At 29.8% G+C, this 19335-nt stretch overlaps 1 protein-coding gene across 1 annotated transcript in view; it reads left to right on the top strand.

Moving 5' to 3' along the window:
• The window catches only part of LOC118199075 (neuronal acetylcholine receptor subunit alpha-7-like), a 434684-nt gene extending 416710 nt beyond the window's left edge, over positions 1–17974 (top strand). Inside the window, exons 8-9 of the mRNA XM_085818930.1 lie at positions 7396–7505; positions 14029–17974. Of these exons, the coding sequence (XP_085675056.1) occupies positions 7396–7505; positions 14029–14478 (560 nt within the window). The 3' untranslated portion in view covers positions 14479–17974. The remainder of the gene's footprint in view (positions 1–7395; positions 7506–14028) is intronic.
• The last annotated feature ends 1361 nt before the right edge of the window (positions 17975–19335 follow it).

Raw genomic sequence — 19335 nt, 5'->3', positions numbered from 1 at the left:
TATATTGGGTGACATTCGTTTTCAGGTGTCACCATCCTCCTGTCACTTACAGTATTTCTCCTGCTGGTTGCCGAGACCATGCCCCCGACATCAGACGCCGTGCCTTTAATAGGTTTTTCTATCTGCATTTTCTCCCTGCTTAAGTCTTGTCCGATTGCTCTTGCATCCTATTCCTTCTGCACCAAAAACAATTGCGTTACACGTTGTCTCGACAGAGTGTCATGCTGATCCTCCTCCTCAAAAATATACCTGATATTTTAAGCAATTACAAAATGTGACTGCCTGATTCACTTACCGCTCAATCAGAAATTTCCATTTAAGAAATCAGGCTATCACGTAGGCCAAATTTGCGATAATATTGAGGCCAAATGATCTGTACCTTTCTGAAGTTAAACGTTGCATAATGTCGGATTATAGCATAAGCTGATCCATAATATTTTGTCAGATTTCAAAAAGTTTCGTAAACAAACCAATTGATGTTCATACGCAAACTGACAGGTGTCTCATACGAAAACTGACTGGTTTCAACATTTAAGAAAGTAACTCGGTCTATGCTGATGCATATAAATATACAATGTGTGCAATTTGATTCTCTGAATCCTGTCACGTTGATTTTAACACTTCGGCGATTGAGAGATTAAGCAATTTTTTTCCCAATTACTTGCAATATGTGTTTATAATGCAATTTATAATGCAAACTGTGCTCGTTCGTGTCCCCTTGCGTGCGTAACTGAGATAGAAGTTGAGCTGATTGACTACCATCCAAAGGCTTATGTTTTTATATTCTTGTACCACCTAATGGCAGTTGTTTATTGTTGGCTAGGATTTGTACCTTAACAGCTTTGGCACTGTAAGATAAAAACAATGAGCCTGGTGGTTCCTGAATTCATGAAAAGATCGTTTCATACGATTGGATTCATGTGGATTACGAAGATTTAGAACATTTTTTAACAGAAGTAATAACTTTATATTCTGCCTGCCGATGGGTCCACGAGGAAGTTATGCAGCATTGTGAGAACAGAAGTAATAACCCTAAATTTCGTCTGGCGGTTGGTCTACAGGAGATGGGTCCAAGCCGTGCAGGTAAGTAGCTTTTTAATGGCCAGTAAGTCTCCCAGGCTTTCAAAGTTTTCCTACCGTGGTCTATGGGCACCAGGAGTGGAGACCCTGCTGTTTAGTTAAGCGGGGGTTTGAGAGAAATTCTTAATAGTTCGAAGTTTGGGATGGGATGCCACCGTGCGGTGTCATAATTAAGATATTTGATTTCTCTAAAGGACTTTTTACTGGATGATCCATCTTCGTCAAATATGGCGGCTTCTCAGCTGGCCTACTCCGTGTAGTGCCTGATTAAAGAAAGTAGAACACGTATGACATCACAATTACAATATTCTTGTATCAATCGGTAATACATGAAAATAATGTTATTATCAAGCCCACAAGACAGTTTAACAGTCCATCATTGCTATTTCAGCCCTCTTCGTTGTATTTTAGTTTTTCCCAACTTATTTTTGCTGTTTGCCGACGGTTTGTATGTTAATAGATTGGAACCGTCATTCCAGTTAAAGCGCTAGCAGTTGCCTCTTTGCCATTATTTCAATCTGCTGCCAGTACCGTGCCATCGTAATAAGATTTCTCTGCGTGATGATGTATATGACCTTTTGCTCCAAGCAAGGTCATCCCACCTGCCTTATTTCTTTTCAAGAATCCGGTTACTATCTGAAGAGTATTTCTTATCTGGCATGAATACTCAGTTAGTTAAGCTGTTTGAAACTCCCCCTTGGGATAATACCTAGATACGGCTTCTTAATGCTGTCCCCAACTTGATGAATGAAATACTAAAGATAATCTATAAAGAGCTTTTTCTTGTGCACAGGTCTAAAATGCAGCAGTTACATTCGTATATATATATATATTAATGGCTCAAAAGCATACGATCATGTAGAAGTGTCCTTTATTGCAGGAAACCATTCGAAGGGCAAATGTTTGAAAGAGGCTTTCTTGACTTCGGAATTTACTGCTGTATTTTATGCCTTTTCACATATATATATATCTTCTAAGCCAGAAAAGGTTTATACTTTATTCTGATTCTTATAGCACACTAAAAGCTTTAGAAACATTTGCGGACATTCAGATCCCGAAATTGTTAATGTTATAAAAACGTTAAATCTGAAGAAATGTGGATATCGGATTCTTCACTACTGGATTCTAGGACACGTTGCAATTAAAAGAAACGTTTTAAAAATTCAGTAGGTATATTGCAAAGTCTACGGTTGAGTTATCCAATCACTCTTAGAGATATTATTATTAAGACCTTAAATTTATTATTATTAAAATCTGGCAGCAAATCTCGAATAATTATCTTCATAATAAATTGAGAACTGTGAAACTAATGTAGAGCATGCCACTAAAAGCCGGGTGGTAAGAAATCTTGTTATCCCCTCTGAGCATCGCCACTCTCTAGTGTCCCAGAGTTATCTTTTAAAAGAAGACATAATGCCTCTTTGTCCATCCGTAAAGTAGTTCTTTCTGTGCGTCACATTTTATTTGAGTCCTTAGGTTTTGACAGACTTGGATTGAAATACTTTAAAATCTGTTATTTATTTCTTGACTGTTTAGTCTGGAAAGAGGTCAATTCAAATTTATTATCTAAGACAGACTGTATTATATAATCTAATCTAAATTGATTCTGTCTTTTTATGAAATACATTTTGTGTACTGAAATTTTATCTGTTTTTTATACTTCCGTTCATCCCATTAATTTTATCCATGTAATAAACATAAAATCGTAATTTTTTGTGTTTTATGGTCTGTATTGAGGTTCTACTTGTTTTTTATATTTCCAACCACTTTGCAAGCTTTATTCATTTATTCACCGCATATATTACATTCACATATTATATAACTTGCTTTGTAGTTTTATGTTAATAATATAGGCTCTTATTACCACATATTTGACGCATTTTAACACTGGGTGATTTTGCGTCATGAAACCCACGATTCATCCATCCAATCATCCATCTATAATTTCTGTCTTTTAAAATTATTTACGGTTTTCCATCCTTTGATCAACAGAATATTCATCAGCTGTTTCATTTATTTCCCGACTTTACATTCATAGAAGATATACTTCTTATATATTTACTGCTCTCGCTGCAAAATGATACCGAAATCCATTTTAAAAGGCAGCTTTCATATCGACGCCCTTATTTGATAAAGAATTTATGGATGACTAAGGAATTTCATGAATGATGATTTCATATTCAAATAAAAAATATAATTTGCACTTTACATAAGCCTGCTTCATATTCATTTTTGCTTATATAAGTATCAGATTAACCTTAAAGGGAAAGATAATTCTGAGTGGATAAATATAAAATATATTTATAGTAAATGCACTAATACTACTATAAATCACATTTAAATCGTTATCCCCAATTCTTTCTCTTAGCTGTGCGTACTGAGTTTTAATTTGTTTCATTTTTATAATTTGTTGATAAATAAAAGCGGATAGATAATTAGTATTTTTTAGGAACAATAGGATATTTGTTGAAGAATTACTTATTGCGGCTTGGTTTCTAATTTTTCTCTTATTGTATTATACCATTTATAGGGTCAGCATCCCATTTAATGCTCTCGAAAAGACGTGTAATGCGATTTTACTTTCGCTTTGCTTTCACTTATAGCCTCAACGACGGAAAATAACCAACAACACTAAACGTCTGTCGTAGTTAAAATAACGCCAAATCCTTTACATAAGTGACTTCATGTGCTTTACTAAATCATAAGCTAGTGAAAAATACACTTAGAAAATTTATATGAATTGAAAAAGATATATCCCTGTTTGTTTGTACATCAGTTCGTAATGTTTACTTACTCTGCAGATTTACTTTAGCTTGTAAGTTCTTTTCTTTTCTTTTTAAATAAATTATGCAGGGAATAAATAATTAAGTGCACTGCTTTGTTAAAAAATAATAGAATATAATATATACTGTATTGCTACGGTTATAATTTCTGTCTCACCAACTGGCGAAAAAATCTTAACTTCTAAGAAAACCAAATAAAAATAATCAACTGGTAAAATATATCTGAAAAATGAATTTCTTAAAAAATTGATTTGTCATGAATAACATCATATTTTTAATTTAGATACTAAAAATTATCCTTTATTAATAACGGTTAAAATGATTAAAAAAAACTTTAACATTTAATTTACGAGTCCATTAAACATAGCAGTTTAAATAAGCTCATTGCTTTTTCGGAGATTCCTCCGTCCAGGAATAAAATGTATTCAATTCTAGTCTCCAGGCTGGCGCTATCGCCACTTCGCGATCTAAAGCTTTCATTTTTATATCATTTTAAATGAAAAGCCTACGTGTCATTAGATAATCTCATTTAGTGAAATTTTCCGTATTTAATGAATTAAAATTAATTACAAAAGCAAGTGAAATATTATCTAAAGCACTGTGGCTTGAAGAATGCCTATTAGTGTAAGTGAAGTATATCAAAACGGATCAGTGCTGTTCGCATCAAAGGTCACTCCATGAAACTTAAGCAGGGACGTACTTTTCCGAAAGTCACAAAGAAGTTTATAAATTTCAGTTTTTGAAATCCTTAGATGTTAGTAAACCACAATAATTTTGTACATTATTTGCTACTGAAATATATGCTATTGAAATACTAGGTATTGTAGTGCATAATTTCTTACTTATAATCAGGTATTTTCGATCAATGAGAAATTACTGTTTTGCAGTTATACATATTAGATCTGCGAAATAGCAAATTAAGGTTTCCACATTCGTGTACTTGAGCAGATATAAATTGTTCATGTGCACTGAGCGGTTTTACAAAGAACAGATATAAACTGCTGATATGTATTGAGCAGGTATAAATTCCTCACTTCGTCATATGAACAGATATAAATTGCTTATTATATTACTTATTACATGAGCTCTTCCAAAGGCTTCTCAGCAAAATATTTTCAATTTTAATTAAATATTATTGCATATATAAGTATTATCTTTAGTGGTTCCAAACTAAGGATAATTTAATAATAGCATATTTTAAAAGAATTAAATAATTTAGCAGCTTAGCAAATTTAAGGTTATTTGATATCTCACTTCATACAATATAGCAAATACATATAGCAAATATCATACAATATAGCAAATATCACTATATTGTATGAAGACTCATCCCAATAGTAAAAATAGTCTTTCATATATGTTTAAATGCATTTCATTGCATAGTTTAAATAAATGTTTAAGCCCATTTCATTGCATAATGTTTATCAAACGTAATCGGAATAGATTAGAAGAATAAAATCATAGTTTAAAACAATCGAATAAAATAATAGAATTGGTAGCTTACTGCAGAGTAAGTAATTAATATTTCACTATTAATAAAGTCATTTAAAATAACCAATTAATGAGTCCTTGGTAGCAGAATCATTGTGTGAAATGCAAGAACATAAATAATACACTATTTTTCAAAGATAAAAATTTATTTCAGATGTATAAGCTAAAGAATGAATTAGAATTGGTTCCAGATATTAGAAGAAAATTACTTAAACTACTAGTTTAGTGCGTGACGGTGAAGTACAATTTTATTTTATGGTAGAAGCAAATTTATTGAAATATTCACATATTTACATTTCCCAAAGTCTAGCTATTCTGCAGCATAAAATACTATACTACATATAACATTTTTAAGTAATATTTATATGCGATTAAGGTAGAAATAACGATTAAGAAAAGCATAGTTTTTTAATCGTGTTCCTAAGTAATTATCGTAAGGTAAGAAACCAGAAAAAACCGTTCAATATAATTTCAATTCTATTTGTATTTTCTTCATTCAGAAACTGGGAAACAAACTGCGACAATTTTGATTAATATGTCGATTCTGCCTCAAAATGTAACTAATGTCATTGTAGAGTTAAATTATAATTACGAGCATAGAAATGCACGAGAATTTAATGTGCTGTTGTATGTTTTCCATTTCTTCTTTCTTAATTTCTTTTGTGCATGATACTTTCTCAAATGAATGAGCATGATATGTATGAATACTGGCACCCGTGAAGCACGTTGCCTGTTTTGATCTATGTATTAAACATACGACAGTTCTAAATGCATGGGATTTGATATGGCTAATTGCAATTTATATTTGTATGTGTTTAATGTATTTTATATTTCGAAGATTTTCATTATACATTTGTATTTAGTAACGTCAAAGTATTATAAGTCAAATTATAATTTCATTTAAGAATAAGAGGTTAAGAAAGGATGTATTTTTATGATCATGATCAAAGCTGGTGAAAGGAATAATTATTGTATTTGTTTTGATCTATCTATATATAATGTTAAAACAGGCCAATTTCTCTTGGAAAATTTTGCGCTTTGCTTCACAATCAAACAACTACTGAGAAATGTTTTGTAATCATTTAATCAAATAACCAACAGCTATAACGTTGTACACTCTGTTAGATGATTATCTCAAAGCGCACTATGGCTGACTGCCTATGGAGGTTACTTTCGTGAAAGATATTTTAAAGGGAATTGGCTTGTATTCAGGTTGAATATGGGGAATTCACAAAATTGTCCATACAGTCATTTATTTGCTAACATTCGAGCTTAAATTGAACTACTAATGTTCAGAATTTTATCTTTTAAGCCGTTATCATGCAATAAGATTAAACAAAGCCTCAATATTTTAGGTCAACATTTATGAAACGATATATTTCTGAAATTGTTTATAAAAAATAGAAAAGAGTATTGTTAGCGATGCCAGTTGCTAGAATTTATAAATTAGCACAATCCTGTTATACTGTATATTGCATAGATTAAGTTTCACAAGTGAACTGAAATTAACTGCGAATTTTTTCATGTTCCATATGGGTGCTTGAAATCATTATTGTCATTTGCTCTTTAATTAGCAATTTCTTCTAAGTCGTTTCGTTAACAATAACATATAAAGTCTTCTCTCACTTGGATTTAAAATAAAAATGTTTATCTTTAGAACAACAGAGATTTTTAATTTGTAATCTTCCGATCTCTACACTTTAAGAGAGAAAAAATATTTCTTATCGTTCTTTCTTTATTAATCAATGTTAAGTGATGCTCGTTTCTGGGGAATTTTGCTATTTACGGATACTTTGCTTCGCTTCTTTAAAATTTTAATTGCATATTTACTAATAATTGATTTTTCCGTTCTTTTTAAAAATATTTAAGTTAATATTGTAAGTATAGGTTACATTCATCCTCATAGATCTTGTTTGAAGCTATATATATATATATATATATATAATTCATGTGATTACAAAAGAATAGTATTTTATACTGTTAAAATGTAGATATGGCATAAGGTGTCTTTATTTTAACTTACATTACCATACCCCCGCAGGTACTTACTTTGCTTGCATTATGATTATGGTAGCTTTCTCAGTGGTTATGACTGTAGTCGTTCTCAATTACCACCACAGAAGTTCAGATACACACGAAATGCCAGAATGTGTAAGTATCAGATCGTGTTTTTTTAAACTGTGCTTAACTTCATAACTTATAATCTTCATAGTGCATTACATACTGCTTAGTTTCTTTAAACTGAAATGATTTTGCATAGTGAAAACAATTAGCAATACTTTTTTGAACTGCCGAAACGCTACTATAAGGCTAATATAAAAACATTATTAATTGTTTGAATACCTTTAAATCCATAAAATCAAATGCAAAACTGCAGAAGAATATCTAAAATAATCATTCAAATTATGTACACAAATTAAGCCACTGAAGTATATATGAAGTAATGGAAAACTTTTAATAATTTATTGTAGAAAAAGTATTAGCTGTAGAAAATAAGAAAATATATAATTTCAATGCGTAAAAATGTATGGTTATTAACATATCATTTATTTTAAAAACACTTTATGTGGAAGCCATGTCTGACTAGACAAATACCAAAGCCCTTTAAAAGGGGGAGTATATAAGGTATTTGGTATTTCTTCTGCCTTCTTAGCATGCCTTCGTGGTTTGGTGGTCTGCACGCTCGGCGCGTATTCCAGAGGTCCATGGTTCGATTACCGGCGAGAGCGTTGCTCATTTTTCATCTCCCCTGCTTCCAAAAAACCTATTGTCTCTACAATCTTAGGTTGTTTAGTTCTATATTTTAATCACAGCGATAGAAATGTATGCCTGATACCTAAATACTCATTGCTCCATATGCTCAAATATTCAGTTATCATGATATTTAACTATGACGCTTTTTATTTAATTACCATAAAATTGTATTGAGGAAAATAATAAAAAAATGAGTTATTTTGATCAAACAACTGACTTCTAATTTTGTTGACATAGAACTAAGTATCAATAGGAAAATGAATAATAAACTATGATTGGATAATTAAGAAAATAATGGTCAATATCTCACCTGCATAATATTGATGAAAAGCGTCACATTCAATTAAATTCTTTCGTAACAGTTTTGGCTATAGGATTAATTTTAATGTAATAATGTTGGCTTTATTTTTGAAAATTGTTTCAAATAAAGCTCAAGCTTTCTAAATGGTTTAGAAAGCTCATTCCCAAATTCTTGGATAAATAGATAATTTTCTTCTTTTTTATTATAAACAATACAAATATCTTTAATAAATTGAGTTTTCTTTTCTTCTTCATAAATATATATTAATGTGCTCATTAAACTTAACTTTAAGCGTTAGAGAATTTAAGGATTATTCTGAAAACAATTTTATTTGGAAAATGGCATGGAAATAGCAGCTTTATATTTGCTGTATTATAGCTAAAATCCAAACGGAAAACACTGTTTCTGAATTTTGTTTCTTATTCAATACTGGAAGATCCAGGTGACGGGTTGATTGAAAATGTCGGGCGAAGAAAGACAGCCAATCAGATTAATGAATAAGCCTTGAAGCACTTCGATTTTCAACACTCTTCTGGGAGGACAGTTGAAAAAGCTTTACGATGGCTTTAATAGAATTATTAATGAATGTTGAATAAGAATGAGAACTGCATTTTATCAGCTTTTAGATAAGTGTGAATCTTACGTGCTAGAGCACTGATAATGTAAATTTTTAAATATTAAGCTGCTGTAAATGGGCACAGAAATGCTAAAACGAATCCTAACCCAATCAATAATCATAAATACAACTGTAGACAGACTGTACTTATCGTGTAAATTAAAACTAGCGGGGTGGCAGGTGAGAAAGGTTCTTTGATCATATAATCTGTGCACAAATATCGCGCCCAAATTACGTTTTTATGCCTAAGGCTATATGGTGCGGGTTAAATCCGCCTCTTTTTGTGCAACTTTATGAAATAGTGCAATTCTCATTACAGTTTTAAGTGCCATTTTCAGAGTGATTTAACATAGCCCAGGAGGAAAGATTCTAATCTTATTGAAGGTATGTGCATACCCATTTCGTTGCATTTAACTGAGATACCATGCAGTTCAAATTTTTCTGAAACTTGGTTATATAACAACGTGAACAGATTGAAAAAACTATTCTTTTTTATGCCCTTTGTATGAAGCATAGTTAATGACATCCCCTGATTTTTTCTTTTAATTGCTTTTTGTGCAGGTCAGAGAACTCTAACGGGAAATGCATATTCTGTTAGTCTTTATATTAAATAAAATTCACCGTTATGATAACGATTCTAGTAGTATATGATATGTCCTGAAGCACTGTCCATCATCAGTAGAAAAGGATTTGATTCCAGTTCTAAGTGCTAACAAATTGCTACCAAAGGTTCTTTTACAGTTACTTATAGGCACTATATACGACATTCGGAATATACATATTCGGCCATCTGTTTACACGAAGCATTATAGTTCTGAATTCGAAGGACCAGTCAATTAATGTCTCTTTAGAAACCAATGCGCTGTCATCGGTGATGCTTTCATCATTGAAGCACTCTAAACGATGACGTATAATAATCCATTTTTTGTCATTGATGAAATATGCGCTGCCATCGATGTGCTGTCATTGATGAACCTGTCATCGATGAAGCACTGCCATCGATGAAGTATAATAATTCCTGCTCTGTCATCGTTGAAGAGCATCAAGTGCTGTGATCGATAAAGTGCAATGATTAGCTTTTGAATTACAAATGTTTCTATGGATGAGCAACTGCATATTCAGAATCATTCTATGTATAGTGCGCTATAAAACATTACCACAATCGTGTTCATCATCCCTATATTTGCGGATGATCTGTATCATTGCATTCATATCATAAATGTTGTAACTTCTGTGGCTTTTGACATCTACGAGTTGAGTTCAGCATATGGCTGAAGCCACTTCAACTTTTTTAGTCCTTACTAACTTATAATACATACTTACAAAAACGATATGTAAGTAGCTCCTGATAAAGACTGTTTTAAATCCGAAGAGCTTTGCTATTATGTTTGTCTTTATTAAACTCTGAAAATTCCTAGCTCTTCCATTTAACACAATACTAAATCTAACAACAAGATAGCTTTGAGGCTGCATATACACTTTCTTTTAATGGCTTTCTTACGTTTATTCCTGAAACTCTGGAACTACATCGTTAAGGGGCGCAAAATGATATCAATAAATTACTTTCTGATTACATAACACGTTTTGCACTTAAAAATGTGAAAAGCTTTTGTCTTTAAATAATCAAAGCAAAATTTATAATTTAAAAAATTGACTTAAGAATATAAATAATAATGTTATTTTTTTAAGAATTTTCTTATTTTCAGTAATGAAAATGTTTTACTATATATTAAAATAGTTTGTGACTGAAAAATATTCTAGAAACAAAGTTTCAAAAAATAAAATTTATTGCTCATTCCTTCATGAACAGTTTCATATCTTAAACTTATTTCTCACTATAATAGAATGTAACAGTTGATAAGATACCTTATTTCATGTCGGCACAGATTGCAGCTTTATCGTTGGCATTGTGGCAAAACTATAAAAGAATGTTTAAGAAAGAGCAGGTTGTTTTTCCAGAAAAGCTGATATTTCTAAATTAGGTTGGATATGTTTTAAATGTAATAAAGTATTTTCAATAATGTTGATAAAAAAGTGAAACTTTTCTGACTAAACCTTTCGATATTATAGCACTTTAACAGAGAGGTTACCTCTAATTTTTCAGCTTCATGTTCAGCCTTCTGAATTTTCAGCCTAGTGGTAGATTACAAAGTATATATAATAATCATGCATTTTCAATATTCTTATCTATCATTAACTCCGTCTATTTAAAATTAAGATGCATTGTTCGGTTTTAGATCTGATTTCTGAAGTTCGTGGTTAAATAGTAATTGATCTTGGAGGAAGTGGATCTTGAGTGGAGTGAAAAATAACTTCAAGAATATTTACGAATTTAAGCTGTAATTCAACGATAAAGTTAGATACACATTTCCTTTTCACGTGTACTCATAATGAAGGGCTTTCACTAAATGAATGATGAAGTCGAAAAACATCCTTGTATTTTGCGTAGACTAACTGCTTAAAAGTGCGAAGCACGCAAAATAAATTTCTGTGACATATCAAATGCAACTCCTATGATGTAGCGTAGAGCAAAATTGCTTGGTCTTTTACAAGTAGCATTTATTTTTCAAAATAGTATGATATAAAATATAGATATCTTTAAATTTAAGGATAACATAGAAAATTAGACATAATTCACGATTTGATTAAAAGGAGTAATCTGTATTGTTATAGAAAATATTGAATAGCTGTATTTTGCGGTAATTATAAGCCTCATAATTACAAAGTAAACTCTGCAGAGAAGTCATCTATAGGAAGAAAAATAGTACATTTCAATATTTATTAATGCTATAAAAATATTTATTAATGCTATAAAAATATTTATTAATGCTATAAAAATATTTATTAATGCTATAAAAATATTTATTAATGCTATAAAAATATTTATTAATGCTATAAAAATATTTATTAATGCTATAAAAATATTTATTAATGCTATAAAAATATTTATTAATGCTATAAAAATATTTATTAATGCTATAAAAATATTTATTAATGCTATAAAAATATTTATTAATGCTATAAAAATATTTATTAATGCTATAAAATATTTATTAATGCTATAAAAATATTTATTAATGCTATAAAAATATTTATTAATGCTATAAAAATATTTATTAATGCTATAAAAATATTTATTAATGCTATAAAAATATTTATTAATGCTATAAAAATATTTATTAATGCTATAAAAATATTTATTAATGCTATAAAAATATTTATTAATGCTATAAAAATATTTATTAATGCTATAAAAATATTTATTAATGCTATAAAAATATTTATTAATGCTATAAAAATATGTTAATAACTTAACAATCTTTGTTTTAAATTATTTTAAATTAGCAAAGCAACAACCTTGTGTTTCACATACATTTTGTGAGGAACTTAATCAGTTTCGAGGGCAAACAAGTACAAGTCTCTCTTCATCAGAAGTAAAAAAAAAATCTGAAAGGCTAGAAAAACAGTGTGGGTGACGATCGCATTTAAACCCAATGGCAGTAACGCAAGCGAAAAGGTAACAGCATTTGCCGGCAAAAATATTAACGAAACTGAAACTAAGTTAATCGAATTTTTAAAGCGTCAGAAAAGACTGCATTTGACATAAAAACATTAACTAAACAAGACAAATCATTGTGAGTGTAAAAGCTTAAAGAAAATCTAATTCAGAAAATGAAAACAATTTTGAATAATTTTTATAGTCCCAAAGTCAAAATTATGATTGAATTTCAACTGCGATTAGCTACCGAAGGCTTGTTAATTTCGCCTTATCTCATATACGATTCGTGTTCCTTGATACGGAACTTTAATGCTCTTTTAGTTTGGACGATATATTTCAAACCGCGCTAACACAATATGCTATAACTTCACCATGAATTTTAGTCAGAAATGAAATCTTTAAGAACCTAACCATGGATTTTGATATTTCTTTGCTCCTGATGAAGAGGGACTTGTACCTGTTTGTCCTCGAAATCGCCTGAGTTGTTTTCGAAATGTACACCAAGACAAAATTGCCCTAAAGATTACGATAACAATGTAATGGCGTCAATATTTCACTTTGGCGTGTTTCTCTTCAGTTTTACTTTAAATTTTGTTTTAAATTTGCCCTTTTAAAATAGTTTATAAGTTCTTTTTTTATTCATAAATTTTTCGGCTGATCCTTGAAAAAGCTAAGAGAATTTTCAACTATTTGTTATACTATATTATTATATCGGTATGTTATTTTATTGAGTTGTTTTGCTTTTGTTTCAATTGTTTTGCGCGCTTTTCTTGTTAGCTTGTTACCCACCAGTTTTTAATTAACTATTAATTCTTGATCATCATGATACATGATATTATTCGAAATACGAACTTTGAGCTCAAGGAGACTAGTTCGAATTTTCGAATGATTCTACTTGACATGAGTATAAGTATTGCTCAGATCTTTCTTCTCGAACGAAAGCTGAAAATTAGGATTAGGGTAGTGGCCGAAATTATACCAGTATCTACTCAAAATTATACCAGTAATTCTAATGATGAAAACAATAAAATAGGAATTGCTGTAGATGACATGCTCTTCTCCATATGTCTGACATCAGATATAAGCATTTTAACAATAGATTTAGTTCACTTTATAGTACTCAAACAAATTATAATTAATAAATTCAAATAAGAAGCCATTTTATAAATTCATACCATACACAATTTTTTTAAATATTTGATATTTTTTTCTAGTCTTCGAGGCTCATAGAAGACGTTGCGAACTGCTTAAAAACATAATTAAAAAATAAGTAAATACATAAGCAAACGATTTTTTTTTCTTATAGAAAAAATTGTCACTTATAAGTAGAGCCACGAGGCTAGAACCAACGTAACCTAATTTCAACTGACCGCCCAATAAAAACTATGTAATACAGCATCATAATTATATAGTTTATACTTATTGTTTTACTTTCTGTTTTAAATATTATATCCTGTTCGTGAGGGCTGTTGTTCATTTTAAAACACGATATTTTCCATTGCAGATTCGCTCAGTGTTCCTAGGCTGGCTTCCACGGCTACTCATGATGAAGCGTCCGGCACCAAAACTTCAACGTAAGGGCCTTCTTGTAAACTCTAAAAAAGAATTCGAATTGAAAGAAAGATCATCGAAAAGTCTCTTAGCTAATGTTCTAGACATTGATGAAGGTGGTTTCCGGCAGAATGAAGCTGGATCGACAACTTACCTTCCTGTTGAAGATCCTCCAGCCACTGTCCGTGGGTGCTTCGCTACTCAGCGCGAGTTAAATTCCATCTTGCGTGAACTCCGTTACATCACTGGACGTATGCGACGCGAGGAACGCATTACTGACATCATTGCTGAGTGGAAATATGCAGCCATGGTGGTGGACAGGGTTTGCTTAATTGTCTTCACGGCTTTTACTATCTTGTCCACATGCATCTGCCTCTTTTCTGCTCCACATCTTATCGCCTGACCCTTTCTTTCATCAATAGAACTTCTCTGTCCACTTGGATTGTCTGGAATCTTCCAAGACTGATCTAACCAGGATAAGACGTAGATTTACACGGAAATTGTCATTTCAGTTGTCAGCTTAAAGAAAAAAATAAAGCACAGCAGGAACTGAAAAACAATTATTTCTGCTTTGAAACTGAGAAACCCGCTGCACAGAAATAGAACGGTGTTATGAAAATAAAATTTAAAACTCAAAATTATACACAAGTGCTTAAGTGGCAGATACATTATTTAATGAAGAGAAAATCACAGTGATTTTAATCATGCCTAAGGTTTTCATTTTATATTTTACATCGAGTAAAATCACACTTTTTACGATGTTAATCACATCACATTTTGATGTTATTAATCTTGGTTAAACATATTTATTACTTTCTTAAAGTGCTTAGATTTCATTATTGGAAAAAAAATCCTTTTTGAATCAGTCATAAACTTTCAGTGCATAAGCATGTGATATAAAACATCCACCATGAACAATTTTCTGAATTTGAATAATGTACACAAATCATTTATGGCTCATTAAAACTTTAACATGAGATTATATGGACCACTTATGGCACAAAATGATTCGGGAAGAGGAGAATATTTGCTATTGTAATACTGTTCCATATGTCAATATCAATGAATTTTTAAATTCTTTTTTGATTCTTTGAACATTCTCACAAATTTTGATTATTCTATCTTTTCAAACATCTAAAAGATCCTAAGCTGCTGTTCGTTAAAATGCATTTAATATAATGCGTTATATCGCCTACATATACTGCCGTAAATTTAATCATAGTGTCAATTTGTTAAGGATTTTAGTATAAGTCATTAATTTAAAACTTATTTAAGTTTATGACTAAATTTTATTCAGATTCCTCTTATATGGCTGAGCTCATATAACTACCTTCCCAATATTTTTTCTTCCGTATATTGAATTTATTCATATTATACACAAACATACTATGTCATCTTATTCAGACATGTTTTTTTCCTAAAGGCTACTAAATTTCTTTTAATAGTCTTAATTGAAATATAATTTATATTGTAATTAACAAATTACAGTGTAATGTGTGATATTGCAATATAATCATATCAATGTTACCAGCAAGATTTCTTTACAAATTTTCTTAAATTAAAATAACTTATCATAGTTAACAATAATAATAATTATCATTCTTTCAATGTAAATTACATTCCGATAACGTAGTTCAATTAAAATTAAACCTTTAAACAGTTACAGGTCAGCTACATTCTAAAACCCATAGCGAAGACCGCTACTCGAAAACGTGTTGCCAATGGAAGGCAATGAATCTGTGTATGAATTACGAAATGCATGAAGGTAAACACCTCTTAAAACGTTGCTTTGAGAGCATATTGTAAAAGCAATTTTAAGTCATCTCTTATATTTCTCTACGTTAATATTTTCAAGCAATTTTATGCAGAGTTATTATCAAATATTTTAAACTTAAAAAAGTTATCACTTTTAATGTGTACGTTTTGCTTAACTCTTAACATAAGACCATATTTAAAACTAGGTAAATATAATTATATCCTCATATACTTTAAATTTTAAACAAGCATGTATATACGTAAAAAAGCAAATTAAAGTTAAAAGAATTAAAAAAATCATCATATACTGTTATAATACCCTGATGAAATCAAACATCCATTATTTATGTAATAATTTTGTGTTATGGGTTTCCTGTTTATTTCGGAAATTTGCTAAGGTTAGATCATTCATTCGTTCTGTTGGTTTTAGATTTTGATATTTGTTATGGATTTAAAAATTATTACTTTACCTCCAAAGCATAGTTTCCATGATAGTTAATAAAAGTAAGATTTAATATAATCTTGATTGAAATTATACAAGTATAATATACTTTATGAATTGAAGAAATATTTAAACTTTTCTTAAACATTTACATAACATTATACCTTACACAATTTGTTTGAATGGCGCCATTGTGTAAATAATTGTATATTATTTGATATTATACAATTTATTTATTTATTATGTAGAAATACACTGGTATTACCCAGCGATATTTAGTTTAAATAATATATGGAACAAAACATGTAATAAATTAAGAATGATGACCTAGATTACAAAGCAAAAATTAAAGTGTTTAAAATGTCATGCTTTGTATATTCTAGTTACGCTCTTGGCAATCAAAGCTCAATTAAGTCAAAAGCATCTTAAACTAACCGTTTCAAGCTTTTCGAAATATTTATAAAGCATTCATAACTTAAATTTAAATAGTTATCCCTTTTTCTCAAACGGATATTACTCAATCCATTTAACGGTTGGTTATGGTACATTTATTTACTAAAACGGACGTGCGAAAACTTTCCAAGTTTTGTAAATTTTATAACATCTTCGCAATTTATTGCAAAAAATAATTACGACATTTTAAAATGTTAAATATGTCTTTCAATATAGTTATGTCTTATTTGTATATATTATATGTAGTATTCTTTATACAGAATGTTGGCTCATTGTACTGTTTATATTTTTAAGCAGATCTTACACCAGAATTTATTTGTAAGATGCTTTGAGAAAAAACTACTTTTAAGTATTTCTAAATTTTTGAATTTAACTTCAATATTTCTAGATGTTTGAATTACTTTAAATATTCTTACTACTAAATATCTAAAAACGATACCTCGACAATGCGTTTAAAATTAATCAAGTATCAATAAAATTGTCGTCTTATGCAATATAATTTATTTTATTTGTAATTTCTTAAAACGTAACGCACATAAAATACAAATAATTACGTATATATAAAATAAAGTAGGTTATAATATCAATTACAGTATAATATGAAGTTTTGTTTTAAGCTAAAATACTTTGCTAATTTTTATCCTTTCGTTCGAGCTTGTAGCGAAAAGATATATTTTTCGAAATTATGAGTGAAAACATCCTCTAAAATTTTGTATTAAATGAAGTTTATGTGAAATGAAATTTTATTTTATGAAAATAATGTGTTCAACTGCTTACTTCGAATCTCTTAAATTTTGGATGTTTTTTAACTACACTACAGCGATTCTTTGTAGATTTAGAAAACAAAGTAGAAAAGTAGATATAGAATTTGTGTGTGAAAGAGTGGAGGCTCAATATGTGATAGATTGTTTACAAAGAGTTGACTAGTGATTTTGTGGTTTGATATTAAAATAGATAAGTCAGTTTATAATAAAGTGTCAAATTAAGGCTCATGGTTCTACATTTTTCTAAATATTTAAGTGTTTTGAATGAGAGATATTTGAAGTTTGTAATTAATGAAATTTATCTAACTCAAAGAAATTGCAGACTTTATTCCACGAAATCAAATAACTCATTTTTAAGGATAAATTTTCAATCTGTGTTCAGTTTTAGATGAAACACTTTGATGTAAGCCTTTATTTAAATGCATGACCAAAAATTATTGAATATAGTATTAAGAGCTTAAGACAAATAAATTTATTTATTTATTCTTGTTGTGTCTTTTACTTCAGTTTATTTTTAAAAAATGCATTTAATTCTGATTTACTGAATTTTTAAACTTTCCAATATCTTTCTATTTTATGGAAATCACTACCTAATGGACTGAAAACAAAGCACGTCATATTAGTACTTACACGCTATTCCATTCATTCATACACGCTATTCCTTCAGCAAAATTAACAAGGTTCCGATTCATTTTAAAAAAATGACCATTAAATGTTTTCATAGATGTATTAACACTAGTTCTATTGAAGTCAGAATTAAATATATATTAGATTCTGATTTTAATGCAGCTTTTATTTTTTTAATATGCAGTAGGCGCTGCTTAGTGTGATCATATTTGCCCATGATTTATTGGAAAGCATAAATAGAAAAATAACTTTAAGCGATGAGAAAAGTATTTTTAAAATATTGATTGAATTTTAGTAATTTCATGTGAACTTAACTAGAACCTATTAATACTTACTTTCAGAGCATTTTAATTAAGAGAAAAGTACTTTACAACTTGTTTTAAATTCTTACTTAACAGTTCGTTTTTTGAACTGCCCATAATGCTTCTAGAGATAATTTGACTGATGTTGTACTCCTAACCTCTTCATACAGCATCCCTCATCTCAGCAATTTGTAGGAAATTCACCGATTCTCTCATCATCTTCAGATATATGTATCACATGATGTGCTCGGATTTTTTTTATAAAGCGACAAACAGATATCTTCCTGTCAATGAATTTGCAGCTTGAGGTTTTTCATCAATATCCATCCAAGTGCTACATTTCTCACATTTTATACAAGTTGGAGACATTTTACTTTTCTGTCTTCTGTTCGTTTATCATTTATTAGAAGTTTAAAATGCTTAAAATACTTCTTTATTGATTTTTCTGACCACGCGGTTCTAAAATTTTAATGTTGCCCTAAATCAAAATCAGTATGTTTGGCGAATTCATCCTTATTTCGCTGAATAACTCTGTCATTTGGCTACCTATTTGCTCTACTTAGATCTTATATAACTATTATATCTATTATTTGACGACATTACTAAAATTTTAATAACATTAGCCAATTTGTTGATACGAGGTGTATTGCCCATGCTTTCATTTATAAATGGGCCGGACTTCTACAATTCGATAATAATATCCAAAAGATAATATAAAACGTAATCATCTTAAGTCGGTAACTACTGTGTTTCTAATCTGGAGTAATAAATATCTGATGGAGGGAAAACAAAGCATTCCGTATTTAAACATCACAAACATTTTATATAATATAGCGGTTACATTAATATGTAAGTGTTATATTAATAAAATTGATAGAAAGTGCTATATTAATAAAATTGATAGATAATGATAAAAT

Source organism: Stegodyphus dumicola, chromosome 6, assembly GCF_044657685.1.
Source record: "Stegodyphus dumicola isolate Sdum_Otavi_A_Nest chromosome 6, ASM4465768v1".
NCBI classification, from domain to species: Eukaryota; Metazoa; Arthropoda; class Arachnida; order Araneae; family Eresidae; genus Stegodyphus; species Stegodyphus dumicola.
The sequence above is the reverse complement of the archived record's forward strand: the minus strand, read 5'-3'. Positions and strand labels throughout refer to the sequence as shown.